Source organism: Dermacentor andersoni, chromosome 1 (assembly GCF_023375885.2).
Source record: "Dermacentor andersoni chromosome 1, qqDerAnde1_hic_scaffold, whole genome shotgun sequence".
In the NCBI taxonomy this organism is placed as follows: domain Eukaryota; kingdom Metazoa; phylum Arthropoda; class Arachnida; order Ixodida; family Ixodidae; genus Dermacentor; species Dermacentor andersoni.
Window position 1 is genome coordinate 15,496,077 of NC_092814.1, and position 20,767 is coordinate 15,516,843.

The window sequence follows — 20,767 nt, forward strand, 5'->3', positions numbered from 1 at the left end:
GATCCAAATGATGAGCACTTAAGTAAGTAGTACACACACGCCTGGTCTGGCGAACGGCAAACAATCCCACCTCTGCCAAACTGTCGCACATCAGTGATGTGCAAGTAGTGATGCGTTGCCGCCTGAAGTTCCGCCTGCACTGCCTTCGGGTTGTTGAGCCGGATGGCTCGTCCATGCAGAGGCACCAGCGCCACAGGAATGCTGCTCACCCCACTACGAAAGAAAGCTTCAAGAGGCATTTTATCAGGTGGTAGCGAGGCCGACCAGGGCGGAGATCGCCCCGAGCCGTCCTCTGGAGAACATTTAAACATTTGTGGCTCTATCGCCGTAGCAGACAATGTGAATTTATCTTAAAACCCTGCTTGGTATCTACAAAGCTGGACTAAATCCGCCCGACACTTAGCCAAAACCCCGAAAGCTGACAGTTGCGATCCGAACGACTCCGAGCGGGCACTGTCCCGCCGCTTCTTCTTCTTCTTCTTCTTCTTTACCGCAGCAAGCACATGCTTCTTCTTCCTTCTTATATCTCGCTTTATAGGTGCGTGTTCTAAGGCATCCCGATCTCGCTTGGAAAATAATGAGCTTCCCTTTGAGTTATCATAAATGGTTTCTTTCCTGATTTCGTTTTTTCCTCTTAAGTAGTTACTTATGGCAGGTTTCTTTTCCATTGCCGCCACCCATGAGATTAATTCAGCCTCTCTGACTTTCCGCTTGACCTTCTTTGTTGCTGTGTTGCCCACACCACAGGCCGCATACTTGCTGGTAAGCTTCCTAGTTCTGTTCCTCCACTGTGAATCAATGTTTTGCCTGTACAGATACCTGAACACTCTTCCAGCCCATTAACTTTCTTCCATATTCCTCAGCCGTTCTTCATACTCAACTTTACTGCGAGCTTCCCTCACTTCAAAACTAGTCCAGCCCATATCCCCCTGCAGAGCTTCATTTGTAGTCTTCCCGTGAGCGCCCAATGCGAGGCGACCCACTGACCTTTAGTTCCCGTCGAGTCCTGATTGTACCCCTGATTTAAAGCAAACAACCGCATTTCCAAAAGTAAGTCCTGGAACCATTACCCCTTTCCACATACCTCGGAGGACCTCGTACCTATTCTATCCCCATAACGCTCTGTGCTTCATTATGGCTGCATTTCTCTTCCCCTTGACTGTTATGGTCTTTTCCTGTGTTTCCATATATCCATTGCCTTCGTTTATCCATATACCAAGGTATTTATATTCTGTTCCCCGAGGTATTTCTTGGCCCTGTATCTCCACTGTCTGTTCACTGTTTCCATTGAATACCATAACACCTGATTTCTAACACTAAATTTCAAACCTAAATTGTTGCCTTCCTGTCCACAGATATTATTAGCCAGACGTTGCAAATCACTTTGCTTGTTAGCGAGTAACACAATGTCGTCCGCATAAAATAAACCTGGGAGTTGCTGCGCTATTACTGTACCTGCCTATTTGTATGAGAGATTAAGCCCAATATTACTTCCTTCTAGCGCCCTCTCCATCCTCACCATGTACATCATAAACAGCAGCGGGGATAAAGGGCACCCCTGCCTCAGTCGCTTGTTGATATGAACTTTCTCCGCGCTCCTCATCCCTTCCCATTCAACGCAAACGGTATTTTCTAGGTAAATTCAAAAGCTGTAGACAATCGTTACCTAAGCCTTCCCCTTCCAGAATATCCCACAAAATATTGCGGTCTACGTTGTCGTAGGCTCCTGTAATGTCCAAAAAGGCCACATACAACGGTCTGCTTTCTGCTTTTGATATTTCAATACACTGAGTAAGAACAAACAAGTTATCATCCAAACGCCTACCTATTCTAAAGCCATTCTGAAGCTCTCCCAAAATGCCATTATTCTCTGCCCATGCTTGAAGCTTTAATTTGATTGCCTGCATTGCTAGCCTGTATATTACCGATGTAATGGTCAACGGTCTATACGAGTGAATTCTGTCTTTCTCCCCCTTACCTTTATAAATTAAATTCATTCTACTTTGTCGCCAACTGTCTGGTATTCGTCTATCTTTTAAAGTTTTTTCCACTGCTTTCACCAGAGCTTCCTTACTTTTTGGTCCCAGTTCATTCATCAGCCTAACGGGAACCTCGTCTAGCCCTGTGGCTGTGTGCTTAGGAATTTTCTCTTCCGCTTTCTTCCAGTCTAAATTTGTCAGCACCAGCTCCTTTTCCACTTGGGTCTCTTTCATGCTCTTTTTTTCTTCAAATACAACCTCGTCCTTGCCTTGGAAAGATTCGGCTGTTACTTTTTGGATGTAATTTATTGCCGCTTCTCCTTCCAGTCTGTTTTCATCTTCGCCTAGGATATGTTGTTGTATTGTTGTTGACTTCCTGCCTAATAATTTTATGTGATTCCAAAATATTCTAAGTGCGGCCTTCTTTTTCTCACGTATTTCTGACAACCAACGTTCACTTTCACCTTTTAATTTTGCTTGCACCAGTATTTGAAACATAGACTTTTTCTCCCGGTATATTTCCCATTTACTGGTTACTTCATCCTGTGGCAACTGCGCCTTCTTTGCCTGCCTGTGCTCTCGAGATGCTTTCTGTCGTTCGGCGATCGCTTCTCGTATCTCCTTGTTCCACCAGCTTTTCAGTTTCTTTTTTCCTTTCCAACGAACATGTTGTTTCTCTTTTCGTATTTCTGTCGTTATTACACTTAGAAGCTCACCATATTCCCACTCCTTACTTGGCCACTTGCCAAGTTCTTCCTCAACTCTAATGACTATATTTGCTATTTGTTCAGCGTTCAAATTTGGACTGGCCATGGTGCTTTCCTTGCTCTCTTTCCCAACTACATGTCCCATTTTCAAAATGATGCGTTTATGGTCACTCCCTATGCTGCTAAACCCTTCCTCATCGATGACCATTTCTCTCAACTTATCATGAATTCCTTCTGTCATCAGACAGTAATCAATGGTCGATTGCCGGTTTCCCACTTCCCACGTGATCTGTCCTTCCCACTTAGGCCCTGTATTCACGATCACGAGGTTGCTCGCAAAGGTCTAGCATTGACTTCCCGTTATTGTCGGTATAGCCATCTAAATCCTGTATGTGGGCATTCATGTCACCTAATAGGACAATCTCAGCACCATTCCCGAAATATCAGCGCTTATGCATTCCACTAACTCTTTATTCTTCTCTGTGCAATTTTTTCCGGTCCACAAATACGTAACTCCCAGCCAAGTTTCTTTCCCACTCATTGTACCTGATAACCAAAGATGCTCTTCACATTGTGAATTTACTCTTTTCCATTTGGCTCCCTGATGGATGAGCATTCCGACTCCCCCTCCCTTTCTTTCCGACTTAGTTCTGTTGCACCCTTCCCATACATAATTCTAAATAACTGGCGGCTCTTCTGAGTCTCTAAGGTGCGTTTCTGTAACCGCATACACCCCTATTTGTTCTCTATGTAACTGCTCCTCAATCTCTGCCCACTTTTCCTTTCTTCTGCCGCCCTGCATCCTTATGTAGCCTATTGCATGGCGAGGTCTTGTACTTGCTTTCCTCATTTTTCTGTTATCGACGGCGATGCTCTTCTGATGTTCCCCTAGGGGACCTTCTTCATTACTACCTACTCTGACCTCCTGAGCGCCCGCGGGCCCCCTAAATAAGCAACAGCGCGACCCCCAAGTCGCAAGCCCACTTTTCGTGCTAGCCTGTAATTGAAGTGGATCCCATCTCGTTTAAAACCACCACAACTTCTCACTTCCCTGTTTACTTCGACAACCTCGAAGCCCTTCTCTCGGCTCATTTTCCATATTGCCTCATTGGCAGCCATTACGGCTCTTTGTACGTGACTGTCACGCACAGGCACCTCCGGCACCGTGCACACCACGATCTGCACCTGAGGGGATAGCTCGCGCAAGTCGTCCACCCCCTTCGCCAAGCGCTGGGCTAGTCCTGGCCCTTTCCTGTTTAGGACGTCATTTAGCCCACCTGCTACTACGACAAGGTTGCGCACGTGGGCATTTTCCGTGATTTCCGTGATACGCCTCGATTGATTTTTCGCCCTCTGTGGCCATTTGTTGAACTTGAGTGTGCGGGGCTTGGCTCCAACCGCCATTGTTGGCCCTGCGCGACGATAGTACGCGCAAACGGGCTGATCGAGTGCGTTAGCCGAACAAATCGAGTGTGTTAGGGACGCGAACTTATTGTGATGCCGTGCTGCTGCGCCTTCGGTAGCCGCAACCGACACAGCGACGGCAGAAGGCTTCTTTCTTTACTATCCGGCGAGCGCAACGCACAAAGAAAAGCGTGGATACATAGGATCGGGCGGGCTGACTTCGAGGAAGTGACAAAAAACGCACGGCTTTGTGAAGTGTCACGGTTCCTCGCAACCTCTTCTTTTGTGGCTAGTTCACGCCTGCCGCTTCAAAAAAGTGTATGTGTTCATGTTGTGCATGCTTTTAGCGCGTTTAAGTTGACTTTTTTTCTCGAATGCGCTGTTTGATGTCTTGCGGCGAAAGTGCGCATTTGCAGCTGGCTTGTGACATAAAAGCGACTTTATTCATGCTATGTTTTGAGCTCCACCAGAAGTTAGCACATTCTCGACGCTTTTGCAAGGCTCACTATGACTTACGGATGCACTCGTTTAGCTCCGAGTGTACGCCCGCATATATTGATTTGGTTTGTGGAGATAAACGTTTTTAACGTCCCGAAGCGACTAAAGCTATGAGTGAGGTCGTAGTGGATGGCTCCTGTTACGTTTCGCCTACGACGCGCGGTATAGCCGGCGCGGATGCAACGGACGCCGGGGCTTCGTTCAAAACGGCGGACATTTTGGCCCGTTCAGCGCCGCCGATACGCCTCCCCGCCAAGCGCGTCCAGGCATGTTTCAATGCCACGTGTCTTCAAGCGTGCGTGTGTGTGTGTGTGCATGTTGGTGCCCACGCTTGTCAAAGCGCGGCAGCCGGGGAGAGGAGCTCCCCAAGTGTGAAGCGAGGAGGTCTGACCGGCGCCGGCCCGGCGGATGCGTCACTACACTCGTCTCAACGTGTCTCTCAGCCTGTCCGTGCCCCGCATCACGTGCGCCTCTGACGAGGCGTTCCTTCTTCCCCTCGACTCCGAGAGTATAAAAGCAGCTGCTCCCGGACGCCGAGAGAGGCTCCGATTTCTTCTGTTGAGTAACGTGCTCTCCCATCTCTCCACTTCGGTCGACCTGACCGGCCGCTCTTTTGCGATGCTAGAATAAACAAGTTGTTCTGTTAGCAGTCGACTCATGCTTTGCCAGGACCTTCGGATGCTTCCAGTTGTGCCCCAGGCCGCCAGGCCAACGCTACCCTTGGGGCTTGCGACCCATATGCAACAACTCGTGCTAGCGCTGAGAATGCAACAACGGGCGTCAGCGGTGCATATGCAACAACTGGTGGCAGCGGTGGGATCGCGACAACGGAGGCCAGCAGCGAAGATATGCGGTTGACTGTATGCTGAGCAGCACAACGACCATCCGGGAGCAGTGCAACGAGCCCTGTGTGATGACTGGTTGCCTGCAGCGGAACGACTGCGCTGAATTCTTGGCTGCGAGGTTTGGTGAGTGCGGGACTTTCTTCTTCTGAGTTTTGCCAGGCTTTTGTTAGTGTGAGAAACAGAGCTGGTAATTGTGGTTGTCGTTGCTGCCGAGTTAGTTTGCGGCAAGACAATAGTAGGCAGTAGAGAAAGCAGCATTCAGAGCAGCCATGGATTGGAAGTCGTTGCGCAAACCGAAATTGCTGGAGCTTGCAAGAGAGTTGGGTCTGGATGTCTCAGACAAACTCAGAAAACCAGAACTGCTAAGGGCTATTCTTGAGTTAGAAGCTGAGGATGACGAGCTGTCGGAATGCCTTGAGACCATTGAGGAGAGGGAGCGCGAACTTAAAGAGCAAAAAGAGAAAGAAAAAGAGGAGCGCGACCGTCAACACGCTTTGGAAATGAAGCGTCTCGAGGTAGAGATGGAACGCGCTCGTAATGGAAGTCAGGCACACGGTGCAGGAGAACGAGTATTGTTCAAAATGACTGACCTGATGCGGCCGTTTAAGCTTGGAGAGGACATTGGTTTATTCCTGGTTAACTTTGAGCGAACGTGCGAGAAGCAGGGGTTCTCTCGGGAAACGTGGCCACAGCGCTTGCTCACTTTGTTACCCGGCGAGGCGGCCGACGTAGTCGCTCGCTTGAATAGAGAAGAGGCAGAGGATTTCGACAAAGTGAAATCGAGTCTGCTAAAGAAGTACAGGCTGTCAGCGGAGGCGTTCCGTCGGAAGTTTCGGGAAAATGAGAAAGGCAGAAGTGAGTCATATACAGAGTTTGCCTACAGGCTAATGTCAAACATGCAGGAGTGGCTCAAAGAAGAGAAAGCGTTTGGTGACCACGAGAAAGTTCGGCAGTGTTTCGGGCTGGAACAGTTTTATAGTCGGTTACCTGAGAACGTGCGGTACTGGGTCTTGGATAGGCCAGACGTTAGTACGGTGGCTAGAGCCGCTGAGCTAGCCGAGGAGTTTGTGACGCGTCGGGCTCGCGGAGCTAAGGACGGTCAAAAGGGTGAATTTGGCTCCAAGTTTGAGAGGCCGAAGTTCACGCCCATGAGAAAGCGGTTCGAGACGAGGCAAGCGCGCGTGTGTTATACGTGCCAGAAGCCGGGTCACTTTTCGGCGCAGTGTCCGACCGAACGTAGGGAGACGGCGGCAGCCGAAGCCGAACGCAGAAAGCGGTTCGAGGCGAGGCAAGCGCGCGTGTGTTATACGTGCCAGAAGCCGGGTCACTTTTCGGCGCAGTGTCCAGAAACAAAAACAAAAGTCGTGTTTTTGTCATTATGCAGCACTGACGAGAACATGAAGCTTCTCGAGCCTTACATGCGAGACCTCCTCGTGAACGGGAAAGAGTGCCGAGTGCTTCGCGATTCCGCAACTACAATGGATGTAGTTCACCCCTCTTACGTAGAACCCGATATGTTCACGGGCGAGTGCGCATGGATCAAGCAAGCCGTGGAAGCTCATAGCGTGTGTCTGCCCGTAGCAAAAGTGCTTATTGAAGGACCTTTCGGAGCGCTTGAGACGGAGGCCGCAGTGTCATCTATGCTGCCCCCCCAGTACCCGTACCTATTTTCGAATAGGTCCGATCACCTCCTGCGCGAGAAGGGGCTTTTGTTTGGTGAGGCTAGCGTTCAGCCTTAACCAGATCGAAGGTTCGGGAGCTCGCTGCAAAGGCGGTAGTTGCGGGGCCGACGTTGTCGAACAATGAGAAAGGATCAGAGGCGCAGCAAGCTGATATTCAGAGCACGTCCGAACTGAATAAAATTGAGCCTGTAGCGTTGAAGGCACCAGATACTGGAGAGGAAATGCCCGACACGGGAAAGTTAGGAGAGCTATCTGCAGATTTGCGCATCGCGCCTACGTCAGATGGACTTAATAGGTTGCTAAAAGTCAGCCGGTCGGCTTTGATAGCCGAGCAAAAAAAGGATGGCAGCCTAGAAAACATACGTTGCATTGTCAAGGAAGGTATCGCCAAGAAAAATGCTCGCTTTGTGGAACGAGGTGGGGTCCTGTACCGGAAGTATCTAGACCGCAGGGGAGTGGAGTTCGATCAGCTGATCGTGCCTCAGTGCTACCGTCAGGATCTGTTGCGCTTGTCGCATGGGGGTTCGTGGTCCGGACACCTAGGAGTTAAGAAAACTAAGGACCGTCTCTTGCAAGAGTACTATTGGCCAGGGTGTTTTCGGGACGCAGACCACTTTGTGAGGACATGTGACACCTGTCAGCGGGTGGGCAAACCAGGGGACAAATCGAGGGCTCCGTTGAAGTTGGTACCTATGATTACGGAGCCTTTTAGACGGCTCGTTATTGATACAGTGGGACCTCTGCCGGTAACAGCCACGGGGTACAGACACATTTTGACTGTGATCTGCCCAGCGACAAAGTTCCCTGAAGCAGTGCCGCTTAAAGAACTCAGCTCAGTTGAGATAGTCAATGCACTACTGTCCATATTTGCGCGAGTTGGTTTTCCTGCGGAAATCCAATCAGATCAGGGCACAGTGTTTACTAGCGCTTTGACGACAACTTTTCTCGAAAGGTGTGGGGTAAAGCTGTTACACAGCTCAGTGTACCACCCACAGTCGAATTCCGTTGAGAAGGTCCACTCCGTCATGAAGCGCGTGTTGAGAGCGTTGTGTTTTGAACACCAAACTGACTGGGAGCTGTGTCTGCCTGGAGTGATGTTTGCATTAAGGACCGCGCCGCATGCGGCTACGGGGTTTTCGCCAGCTGAGCTGGTGTACGGTCGCTCGCTGCGGTCTCCGCTTCGCATGCTTCGAGAATCGTGGGAAGGCAGGGGCGACGACCCAGTCGTGGTGGAGTACGTGCTTAGGCTCCTCGAACGCTTAAGAAGGGCACAGGAGTTGTCAGGTGAAGCAATGGCAAAGGCCCAGCAGAAGGCCAAGGTTTATCATGATCGGACAGCCAGGGCCCGTCGTTTCGAGGTGGGCGATGAGGTCATATTGCGCACATCGGTAAAAAACAAACTCGACGTGCAGTGGGAGGGCCCAGCACGGATTGTTCAAAAACTGTCGGACGTTAACTACGTGGTGAGTCTGCCAGGAAAGCGGAAAGCACAGCAAATTTACCACTGTAATCTGCTCAAACCCTATAAACAACGGGAAGCAGTGGTGTGCATGATGGTAAACGTTCCCGAAGAGCTTCCGGTCGAGCTTCCGGGACTAGGCTCAGTGACGAACAGGAAAGACACCGATCAAGTCATTAGTGACTTAATCAGTAAAGCATCGCTGTCGCCTGAGCAGAGAACCGAACTACACCAGCTCTTACAAGAGTTTCAAGGTCTGTTCTCTGAGAGGCCTGGTAGGACTTCTGTCCTTACTCATGACATAGAACTTACCTCCCCAGAGCCAGTACGATCCAAGGCGTACCGGGTGTCACCCCGCCAGAGCGATATTATGGAGGCTGAGGTAAAGAAAATGCTACAGCTCGGTGTTATTGAGGCGGGTGAGAGTGATTATACCTCCCCTTTGATTTTAGTTGAGGTACCGGGCAAGGAACCTCGTCCTTGCGTCGACTACCGCAGGCTTAATTCCATCACTAAGGATCAAATTTATCCGATCCCTAACATCGAGGAGCGCATTGAGAAAGTTAGTAGCGCTCAGTTTATTTCCACCCTAGATCTTGTCAGGGGTTATTGGCAGGTTCCACTTACAGAAGAGGCTAGTAGGTATGCGGCGTTCATTTCACCAATGGGAACATTCCGTCCTAAAGTGTTGAGTTTTGGTTTGAAGAACGCGCCATACTGTTTTTCAAGCCTCATGGATAACGTGTTGCGGGGACAGCAAGAATTCGCTTTACCGTATTTAGACGACGTAGCGATATTCTCCGCATCCTGGTCTGAGCATATGGCACACTTGCGGGCAGTGCTAACCCGCCTGCGCGAAGCGGGCTTGACAGTCAAGGCTCCCAAGTGCCAGTTAGCACAGGCCGAGGTTGTCTACCTCGGTCACGTGATTGGTCGGGGTCGTCGCCGCCCCTCTGAAATAAAGGTGGCCGCTGTGCGAGACTTCCCGCAACCGCGCACGAAGACCGATATTCGGTCGTTCTTAGGTGTCGCCGGCTACTATCAGAGGTACATCCCCAGGTACTCTGATATCGCGGCTCCCCTGACGTATGCTCTAAGAAAAACAGAGCCCCAAACAGTCGTATGGGACGAGACAAAGGAAAGAGCTTTTAGCGCCCTAAAGAGCGCCCTAACAAGCCAGCCTGTGCTACGATCGCCAGACTACACAAAAGGGTTCGTTGTTCAGTGCGATGCTAGTGAGCGAGGCATGGGCGTGGTACTGTGCCAACGGGAAAATGGAGAAGTGGAACACCCCGTCCTGTATGCTAGTCGCAAGCTGACCAGTCGTGAACAGGCGTACAGCGCCACCGAGAAAGAGTGCGTGTCTCGTGTGGGCCGTTCAGAAATTGTCATGCTACCTAGCCGGCTCGAGGTTTATCATTGAGACGGATCACTGCCCTCTCCAATGGCTGCAGACCATCTCTCCCAAAAATGGCCGCCTCCTGCGCTGGAGCCTCGCTTTGCAACAATATTCCTTTGAGGTGCGTTACAAAAAGGGGAGTCTCAACGGTAACGCCGATGGCTTAAGTCGAAGCCCCTAACGTAGGAATCAGCCTCAAAGTTGTTTGTTACTGATGTTTTTCTTCCTGAGGCAGGATATTTAACATATTGCTTTTGCTTAGTGTTTCAAAGTGATGACGTGCTTTCTAGTGCAATTTTCCAATTTGTGGACGCGTTCTGAGTGCTGCTAGACTACTGTAAGGAACTAGGCAGTAGTATAAAAGAGGAAAGAGCCTGGCAGGGCTTAGTGAGGGTTGTTTCGTGCTTGCTGACTGAGCGGTTGAGTTTCGGCGTAGTTCTAACGCTTGCCGGGAACGAGAACAAAATTGTCAACTCTCCCGAAGTCACTTTGCAGTGTCCTGTGTGAACCTGAACGAGAGAACGAGGCCTTCTCTATGCGCTGCGCTCAAAAAAACCCGAAGGACGCCCGACATCGGTTATGAGCATCATCGAGCGACATCCCTCCGGACAGCGGATGCAGTCCCCTGACCATCGGGATCTCCTTCCCCCGGCGGGGTGGTCTGTTACGTTTCGCCTACGACGCGCGGTATAGCCGGCGCGGATGCAACGGACGCCGGGGCTTCGTTCAAAACGGCGTACATTTTGGCCCGTTCAGCGCCGCCGATACGCCTCCCCGCCAAGCGCGTCCAGGCATGTTTCAATGCCACGTGTCTTCAAGCGTGCGTGTGTGTGTGTGCATGTTGGTGCCCACGCTTGTCAAAGCGCGGCAGCCGGGGAGAGGAGCTCCCCAAGTGTGAAGCGAGGAGGTCTGACCGGCGCCGGCCCGGCGGATGCGTCACTACACTCGTCTCAGCGTGTCTCTCAGCCTGTCCGTGCCCCGCATCACGTGCGCCTCTGACGAGGCGTTCCTTCTTCCCCTCGACTCCGAGAGTATAAAAGCAGCTGCTCCCGGACGCCGAGAGAGGCTCCGATTTCTTCTGTTGAGTAACGTGCTCTCCCATCTCTCCACTTCGGTCGACCTGACCGGCCGCTCTTTTGCGATGCTAAAATAAACAAGTTGTTCTGTTAGCAGTCGACTCATGCTTTGCCAGGACCTTCGGATGCTTCCAGTTGTGCCCCAGGCCAACGCTACCCTTTGGGCTTGCGACCCATATGCAACAACTCGTGCTAGCGCTGAGAATGCAACAACGGGCGTCAGCGGTGCATATGCAACACTCCGGATAACCTTATTTAGGTCGCCTGGGGATGCTTAACGTGCAATTTGACCATAATTGTACGTGGGCCGGTAAATTCCTCGTTGGCGTTTCGTAATTCTCGAGCGGGCACGGTAGCGCTGCGCCAGAAGTTGGCGCCTCTGCATGACTATTCCTTTATTAGATATTATTTACTAGTGGTAACAACGTCTCACTATTTTGTATTATTGACGGCGCCTTCAGGGCACCAAAGCGACAACGGGAACACTTGTAATGTCACGTGCTCTCCAGAGGCCTCCGTTAGCCATTACATGTGCCCTCCTGGAGCAGTACTTGTAAAAAATAAAATAAAAAAATCTATCGTCGCGATTACCAAAGCACCCCGCACCGAAGAAAGCGCCCCGCGACTGCTGCAACATACCGCACCCGTGCGAGAATTACGGAACACCAACGAGGAATCTCTCCACGGACCTCTTGCATTCCGCCGCTATCCCGGCTGCTGCCGGACGCGTCCTCAATATTGGAGGCACGAGCAGCGGCTACTCGCACATTTTGTGTGCAGGATTATAATGGCCGAGAAAGGCCGCAAAGGACCGCAGGCCCGCTGATAAGGATTAACATTTTTACTGCTTAACGTTAACATTTTTATGCGTCCGATTAAGTAAATGGGTATCGCATGCGTCATATGCACCCCATGTGAACCTACGAAAGCACGTACACATACTTTCACGCTGTCGAAACCAGAAACTCTGGTAATTACGCGCGTTCGAGCACACCGCGTGCATGCGTCGTGTTCCTGAAACACGAACTCTCAACGTGCGCGTGCTTTACGACTTAAATAATGGTCCTTTTCTCTATTTTTTCTGCAATTCACACACGACATTCTTAAGGGCAGTTACCGACTGACGAAACAAGATCTCGATTGAAAAAACTGCTCCGCAGGGCTCGAACGAACTTTTCCGCGGACTTCCTCCGGTAGCGTGTTAGCGTCTGTTACGGCAGACCCAGCGTGGGCGGCGCCACTGTCGAGGCAGTGCCGAGCGGAGGAGGAGGAAAGTGGTTGGCGCTACTTTTGGAGATTGAGGGGTTTTAGAGCGCCGTTGATGGCAGCGGAGCGCGGCTGCTCTGGGCACAGTCGCGGCGGCTTCGGAATCTTTGACCAAGACTGCACCTTAGGGAGTTTTCGAATAAGGGCAGCAAAAAAATTGCGGCTGCAAATAAAAAAAAAGCGTCAGCGCTATGGCGCATGTACGAAACGCAAATAGGGTTTTGCATTTGCGTCGGTATTTCACCGAAATACCGCAGCGACCCAAACTCTACGAAAAAGCTTTGCATCAACGAACATCGAAGTGGCGGCTCTCGCCGTGTACCACAAATACCATTCTAAACTATGCACCACGTGCAATTCTGATCGGAGCGGCTCTTTTACAAAGCCACACTATCACCCATAAACATAAAAAAAGCTTACCTTTAGCTCCAGAATATGGCATCATCCTTCGGAAAACTCCGCGACGCCACGAGTTTGATGAACAGCTAAATAAAGCGCCAGCAACTCACCCAGTGGCACTACATTGCACGTCCGTCAGAGAACAACATTCGACGATTACGATACTCCTAAATGCGAAATGTGAGCGCAGCTCTTTACGCGTTTTCATTTCGCGATATATTGCCTGGCGCGCACAACCTGTCGCGTGCGGCGCGACTGCCTCGCTGCGCAGGATGGTGCAGCTGTTCCACCACTGGGTAAAGCATACGAACGCCGCGAAGACTGTTTCGGTTGGGTGTTCCGATTGCACGATGCAGGCAATTTATGGCCAAATTTTTCAGAAAGAGGCAAAGCATTAAAATCAGGTAAAAACCGTAATCAAACACTGGAGCTAAGGTTATTGTTTGAAAATCCTGCAAGGGCAGGCCTTAAATAGGCATTCTCAACGGGAAATGACGTTACCTAACAACACATTCGCTGTCCCCGAACATGCGCCGAGAAAGGTGCTGCCACTAAAGGGGCCCCTGTTGGGGTTACCATAGGGGCCAGGTGCATGCGTGCTGAATGGCCAAGTTCGAATTACCCAGTCAAGGTCAATTTAGGATTGAATAGCAAAAGTTTTGTCCATAGAAATGCATGAGCACCGGCCGGGTCCTTTGGTCAGGTTCGAATCAACTGAAAAATCAAATTAACTAGAGTCAAATTAATGGACATCTACTGTACATTGTATTTTAAGAGCCGAAATTTTCAATATCATTTACTGAGCCACAATAGCCCAAATGTTAAAATGTTTAAAAATCCATGACATCACACTAACATACCAGCCGTGGCATTTGAAGGATAAATTTGAAAAATGCAACATTGACCTTCATCTTCTAATAGTTAACCTATTAGCGCATGATCGTTCAAAGAATACTTTAATAAACACTGATTTAGTGTGCTGCAATAATAAATATTAGCTGTGAGCGCACATCCGTTGGTGCCCTTTGTCTCACTGTGCACCAATTCATATCATGCAGCTGTACCAACATGCCCAGCTTTTGATTTTACTTTGAGACAACAATGCTAGCAGGAAACATTTACTTCATGCCACATCACAGTAGACTGCTTTAAAGGTGTTTTCATTTATTTTGAAAATGTGTATATACAGAGATATGTACATGTCCTATATGGATTATCCAGACAGGTCATTTGCCTCATAGAGCGTCTGGTCATACAGTTCTGCTTTCACAAGTCTTCCACCAAAGAATCGGCCATTCAAAGCATCCCTTGCACTTGCTGCCTCTGAAAATAAAAAAAAAAGTAGGTGTTATTTTGCAGGGCACTGTATGCCACACATCACTGCTTTTCTATCATCGGCTGATTCAACCACACAGGGACTTTCATGAGCCAACCATTGTACAGTGAAACCTCGTTGAACCGTAGTTGGCCGGAGCTTGGAAAAAGTATGTACTGCTTAACTGAAATAGCGAGAAGAAAGGGGGTTAACCGAGGGGCCCGATTTTTATTAGTCATATCATAAGAAGCCAACAAACACTGACACCAAGGACAACACAGGGGAAATTACTTGTGTACAATAAATGAAATGAACAAATGATAAATTAATGGAAATGAAAGTGGATGAAAAAACAACTTGCTGCAAGTGGGGAACAAGGGTCTCGAATCAGGCAACATTGATGCCTTCAGGTAGCATGTGAGAGTTTGTTGACCACTTGCCTTCACCCAAAAAGATGATGTTCTTGTGACGAGTGCGGCAGAAAGGATGTTCCACATCCGCCGCCAGGGTCTGTGAGTGGTGGCGCTGGCTAACACTCCCAGGGTTCTACTAGGAAACATAAATACCCAAGAAAGTGGATGGGGAAACGGCGCGGTAGTAACTCAATTGGTAGAGCATCGCACGCAAAATGCGAAGGTTGTGGAATCGTTCCCCACCTGCGGCAAGTTGTTTTTTCACCCACTTTCATTTCCATTAATTCATTGTTTCTTTATTTCATTTATTAAGCACAAGTAATTTCTCCTATGTTGTCCTTGGTGTCAGTGTTAGTTGGCTTCTTATGATTTAACTGAAATACCGTGAGATCGGCCACTTACCTGTCAAAAATGAAACTCGGGGAGAGTGAAAGCGCAAATAACATGCAGTATTTATTCACTTCGCGTGACAAAAGTCTTATTTTCAGTTGATGCCGCGGCAGCCTAGAAGCGACGATGGCAGCCTGAAACTCACTTAAGCTGCGAGCCAGCTTTTCCACCAGCTCCCTCCTCTCGGAAAACACCTGCATGAAGCTAACGTAACGCACAGCTTCTGCCACTGTTGGGCTTGTATCGCCCGTGCTGTCGCTTTTCGTGTCGTCCTAATCACTGTCATTAGACGACACTTAATAACAGAGACAACCATGGCAAAAAGTTGAACCTCGTAGCCAACGTCTTTTCGCGGTCACAGCAGCACTGCCGAGCAACTTCTTCGCATTCCAAATGCCACACACCGGTCAACAGTAGATCCCTTTGCGTGCCGGCGCTGACTTCATGCCACGTTCGATAGCACAAACGATGTCCAATTTTTCATCTATGCTGAGCACTCGATTTTTGTCTGAGCTTCGGCATGACGCAAGTCCTAGCTTACACGATTGCCACAACACAGGCCACAACCAAGGTCAATTCACATGGTCACGAAGGCAAGGCTGAAATGCGGTTCCAAACCAATGAGCAGCGACATCAATTACGATCGTACAATTGAAGCGCAACTACATCTTGCAGGGCAAAACACTAGTTGATGAAAATTATGCATCCAATATGTCACCAATGGATACATTTGAAAAAATACAGGACAATGTAGTTAGAATAAAAAATGTGAAGTCACAGGGCGTTTTCTTCTATGCACGAATAATTATGAGTATTAAATTGTGCTGACTTGCTTAAGGGGGGATAAGGGTCACTAAAACTTTTTTATTATTTTTTCAACATGTTTCTTAAATTTAGTGTGCAGACATATTGTAGAATGCTCATTTCAAATAACTCACAGGGAAGAAATGATATTGTTACGCGAAGGATGAGTCAGTAAGACGAGCAACTATTTACAGGTTATATTTACAACAGCGGTTGCGGCGCTGGCCGGTCAGATTCACAGCGCGAGCCCAGTTCTTTCTTCCCCCTCTTTTCTCGAGTGATGGTGCCCCATGCGCCTCATTCAAACAATCAAATACCATACACATGTAGCATAATCCCCCGGCGGCAGAAGCAACGTCCCAGAGCATCTAAATGTCATCACTGGGAGGGTGATACTGCTTCAGTCCTGTAAGGTGCACGATATCACTGGACTGCGAAGCAGATGGGGCATCAAGGGCGATCTCGTAGGCAACGGGAGTCACGGCATGAAGCACTCGGTATGGGCCTGTGTAACGAGACAGCAGTTTTTTGACAGGCCGACCTGACACGACAGAGACCATAGAAGCACCAAAGAACCAGGCGAGAAGTGCACGTCTCGGTGTCGCCGGTCGTACAAACGCCTTTGAATCTCTTGGGATTTCAGAAGGCGGTCACGGGCAATTTCCCTTGCGTGGGCACAGCGGGCGATGGGGTGAAGTGCATATTCACTGGTCGGTGCCGCGTGAAAAGGGAGGGTTGTGTCGAGGGACAGTGCGGGTTCTCGGCCAAACGAAGGAAAAATGGGGAATAACCGGCTGTCTCGTGGCGCGAGGAATTATAAGCAAATGTGACAAATGGTAGAGCGAGGTCCCAGTCAGTGTGGTCTGAAGAGACATATTTCGCGAGCATGTCTGTAAGAGTTCAATTGAGATGCTCCGTGAGGTCATTTGCTTGCGGATGGTATGACGTGGATAGCTTGTGCCTCGTGGCACAGGACTGCAGGATGTCTGCGATAACTTTTGATAGGAATGTCTGGCCACAGTCTGTGAGAAATTGTCGCGGAAATCCATGTAATAAAATCACGTCGCATAGAAGAAAATAGGCGACATCTGTGGCGCAGCTTGCAGGAAGCGCTCGGCTGATGGCGTAGTGCGTGGCGTAATCCGTGGCCACAGCGATCCACCTGTTCCTAGAGGTAGAAAGAGGAAAAGGGCCAAGTAAGTCGAAACCAACCTGAAAGAATGGTTCCGCAGGAATGTCGAGTGGTTGAAGGTACCCAGCAGGGAGCGTCGATGGCGTCTTACATTGCCGGCATTTCTCACACGCAGCTACGTATCTTCGAATGGAGCGAGCAAGCCCTGGCCAAAAAAAGCGTCGGCGGATCCGGTTATAGGTACGTGACACACTGAGGTGACCGACAGTGGGGAGGTCGTGAAGTTCATGGAGAACAGCCGAGCGAAGGTGTTTAGGGATCACAAGAAGTAATGCAGGGCCGTTGGGGTAAACGTTGTGGCGGTAGGGTATGCCATCTTGAAGTGTGAATAAGCGAAGGGAACTGTCGGCAAGTGACGATTCCAGGCAGTCAATGATGATACGCAAGGACGGGTCACGACACTGCTCGTCGGCGACATGGAGCAGTGGAAAAACAGAGAGAACACAGGCGTCGGTGTCAGTAACAGACGTAGAGGTCGTGTCATCGACTGGGTAGCGAGAGAGGCAATCTGCGTCCTGGTGTTGGCGTCCCGACTTGTAAGTCACTGTGTAGGGATATTCTTGCAGTTGGAGGGCCCAACGACTGAGCCGGTGAGTAGGATCCTTGAGCGACGAAAGCCAACAGAGCGCGTGATGGGTCTGTGATTACTGAGAAGAGCTTGCCATATAAATATGGGTGGAACTTTGAAACAGCCAGATGAGAGCAAGACATTCGCGTTCGGTAATCGAATAGTTGCGCTCTGCAGTTGTCAGGAGCCAGCTAGCGTAGGCTATAACGTGGTCATGTCCGTGCTGGCGTTGTAATAAGACTGTGCCGATCCCATAACCACTTGCATTAGTTCGGACCTCTGTAGGTGCAGACGGGTCAAAGTGGGCCAAGACCGGTGGATTAGTGACAATAGTGATAAGGCGTGAAAATGTGGCAGCCTGAGAGGAACCCCAAGTAAAAGGCACATCTTCAGAAGTTTGACGTAATAGTTCTGCGGAAACCCGCAAGGTGGAGAGAAGTAATGAATAAAGGGAAAATAGGACATCCACCCGATCGTAGCAATTGCTACAAAGGAAACCCATACGGGTTCCTCGAAAGAAAAGCCTCAGAGTTGAAGAAAAATTCGTCCTGGTCCGGGACACGAACCCGGGACCACCGCCTTTCCGGGGCAGCCGCTCTACCATCTGAGCTAACCAGGCGGCTAGCAGATGGCAGGGTGAAGGCGAATCTGTCGACAACACGAAGCAAAGGCAAGTGTTTGACGTAATAGTTCTGCGGAAACCCGCAAGGTGGAGAGAAGTAATGAATAAAGGGAAAATAGGACATATACCCGATCGTAGCAATTGCTACAAAGGAAACCCATACGGGTTCCTCGAAAGAAAAGCCTCAGAGTTGAAGAAAAATTCGTCCTGGTCCGGGACCAGGACGAAATTCGTCCCGGACCAGGACGAATTTTTCTGGTGATGTTTTTACAGATCACTCATGAGAGCGCTGTAATTGCGGCAAATTTTTTAGGCGCATTCGGGCCCACAGAGCCCGCCGTCACGTGGTATTTTTTAAACTCCGCGGGCTATCGTTTTTCCCGAATAAAAATGGCCACACTAAGTCTATCTCATTGGAAGTACCTGGGTTGGGCAATATTTGTGAAGCTCCACAACTTTCCCATTGACGCCTGAACGTTTCAAGCTATACTTAACAAGTTAATTATTTTATCTCGGCTAATTACTAAAAAAGAAAAGAGTAGCAAAAAAATGGTACTGCAAGTTCAAATAAACGCTAACATCTACGCGATTTCTGTTCTGAAGAACGCATAGGTTTTTTCATAATCTTGGTCCAAGTTAGTTGGGACACCCTGTACATGGTTAACTTTATAAGATTTGATCAGTAACTTTATTTTGTAACTGCCTTTTTACTAACTATTAAGCTTTTGTATGTGCAGTGGAACCCCGATTATATGACTTTCTCGGGACCGCGAAAAAGCGTCATAAAATGCGGGCGTAGTAAAATCCGAACATAAGTTATGCCTATAAAAATACTACCTATTTCGTGCGATGGATTTATGAGAAACCTTAATGTAAACTACTAACATACTCTGCTGGGCTTGGAAACCCAAATTACTAAAAAAGTAAATGCGGTAAGAATTAATGCTGCAGTACAGGTACCAATCATACTTTATTGAAACGAACCTTTACGGCACTCCACTGCCCACTGCCGCCATTCCTGCCAGCCGGCGCGAACTATAAGAAAAGTCGATAAATTTCTTTTGGACCTTGTTTGATCCGTGAACCAAGAGCTTTCGCTTGAGTTGAAACGTCCAAAAGGAGGTCCTCTGCGGCGTCACCTGAACAGATGAAGTTCCGGATGCTGTCTACGTGCCGTAGCACTTTGGTGAACGTGGTAGGCACAAGCACGGCATCTGTGGTGTCGTTGTTGTCCTCGTCCGATGTCGCAGCGGTGTCGGCACTAGGCAAAGCCTCCTCGATGGCGTCATCCAGCGACATCTCGCCGCAGATCGCAACATTGTTGTCGGCCTCCACGTACTCGGTGAAGGTCGTGGTGAAGTTTAAACCTTCAAAATCGTTGTTGGCGAAGCCTGCATCGGCCTTGAGCGGCATCGAGGTTGTTGCATCCCCAGCAGAGGAGGGAGTCTCCCGCTTAAAGCCACAGTGCTTGAACGAGTTAGCGATTGTTCTTCGCGACACTGCGTTCCACGAACTGGCAATAAAGTGCATGGCGTCGAGCACAGTGATCTTTTTTTTCCGACTCGCTGCGCTCCATAGCCGCCAGCCGACGCTGCACTAACCGCTTCCAGTACCCTTGCTTGACGCACTTCATGATGCCGGCATCCAGTGGCTGCGGCCGGCTTGTGCAGTTGGGCGGGGAAAAAAAGAACCTTTATGTTCCTCAGGCTGGACGTATTGGGTGGGTGGCACGGTGCGTTGTCAACGAAAAGCAATATTTTCCTCACCTTAGCACCAATTTTGTTATCCAGCTGCTGCAAAAAATTGGTGGTTTAAGTTGTAGCTGCACGGCAGCGTCTTCAAGTTCTTAAAGCACCGTGGCTTTGCAAACTTTCGAACAAGCACGGGCAGCCTCTTGGAACCGTCCTCGTTAGCACAGAATAGTGCTGTCACACGCTCTTTACTACGCTTGCCACCATGACAGCTGTCAGCCTTAAACGCAAGGGTTTGCTCGGGCTGCATATGGTAAAAAATACCGCTCTCATCAGCGTTGAAAACGTCGCAGGGCTTGTACGCAGCCAGTTCGGCTGCATCCCCTTGTTCACCGTCAAACGTCCACGGAAGTGCTTTCTCCGCAGGAGCAGCTGTACACAATCCTGTTTCGTTTTTAAAGCGATCCAGCCACCCGTTCGATGCCTGAAAGTCGTCGATGCTCAGACATAATGCTACAAGGTCCGCCTTTTCTTTTAGAATGGCGCCGTCAACATTGATCGCAGAGCTCCGTGCTTGATGCAGCCACTTGACGAGAACTTTTTCTAACGTCTCATGCTGTCCTTTTGCCGCTTTCCGCTTGAGCCGGAACTTGGTGGCCTTCTGCAATATCACTGATATCTGCAATATCACCGCTTTGTTTGCCAGTATCATCTTAAGGGGGGACACGGGTTGTGGCGACCAAAAATCACGAAAGAACTCGATTTTTTTTGCTGCATTTTTGGAATGTACAGCTATTATTACATCCACATTGTTAATTTCATACCGATAACATCAGTATTTTAGCCACAGTGACACCTTATACGACATGTACTAGCTGAATTTCAGGCGAAACTTGCGCTGAAATGGCACATCTTCCAAAACGCACGCCTGCTCGTCCACGTGTGCTAGCCCGGAAATCTTGGTCTTATTTGAAAGAGCTGACTTTTCCCTTCAAGTTCCCGCCAGAATGGGCCCCGTTCAGCCACTAGTCACTTAGAAAATGCCCAGCAAAAAAAGG

General features: G+C 49.4%; 1 protein-coding gene across 14 annotated transcripts in view; it reads right to left on the reverse strand.

Annotated features, from left to right (window-relative positions):
• Positions 1 to 13,861: 13,861 nt before the first annotated feature.
• The window catches only part of hfp (Poly(U)-binding-splicing factor hfp), a 158,378-nt gene continuing 151,472 nt past the window's right edge, over positions 13,862 to 20,767 (reverse strand). For all 14 annotated transcript variants that reach the window (XM_050193919.3, XM_050193928.3, XM_050193923.3 and 11 more), the window contains one exon: positions 13,862 to 14,037. In XM_050193919.3, coding sequence (XP_050049876.1) covers positions 13,928 to 14,037 — 110 coding nt within the window. In that variant the 3' untranslated portion in view covers positions 13,862 to 13,927. The remainder of the gene's footprint in view (positions 14,038 to 20,767) is intronic.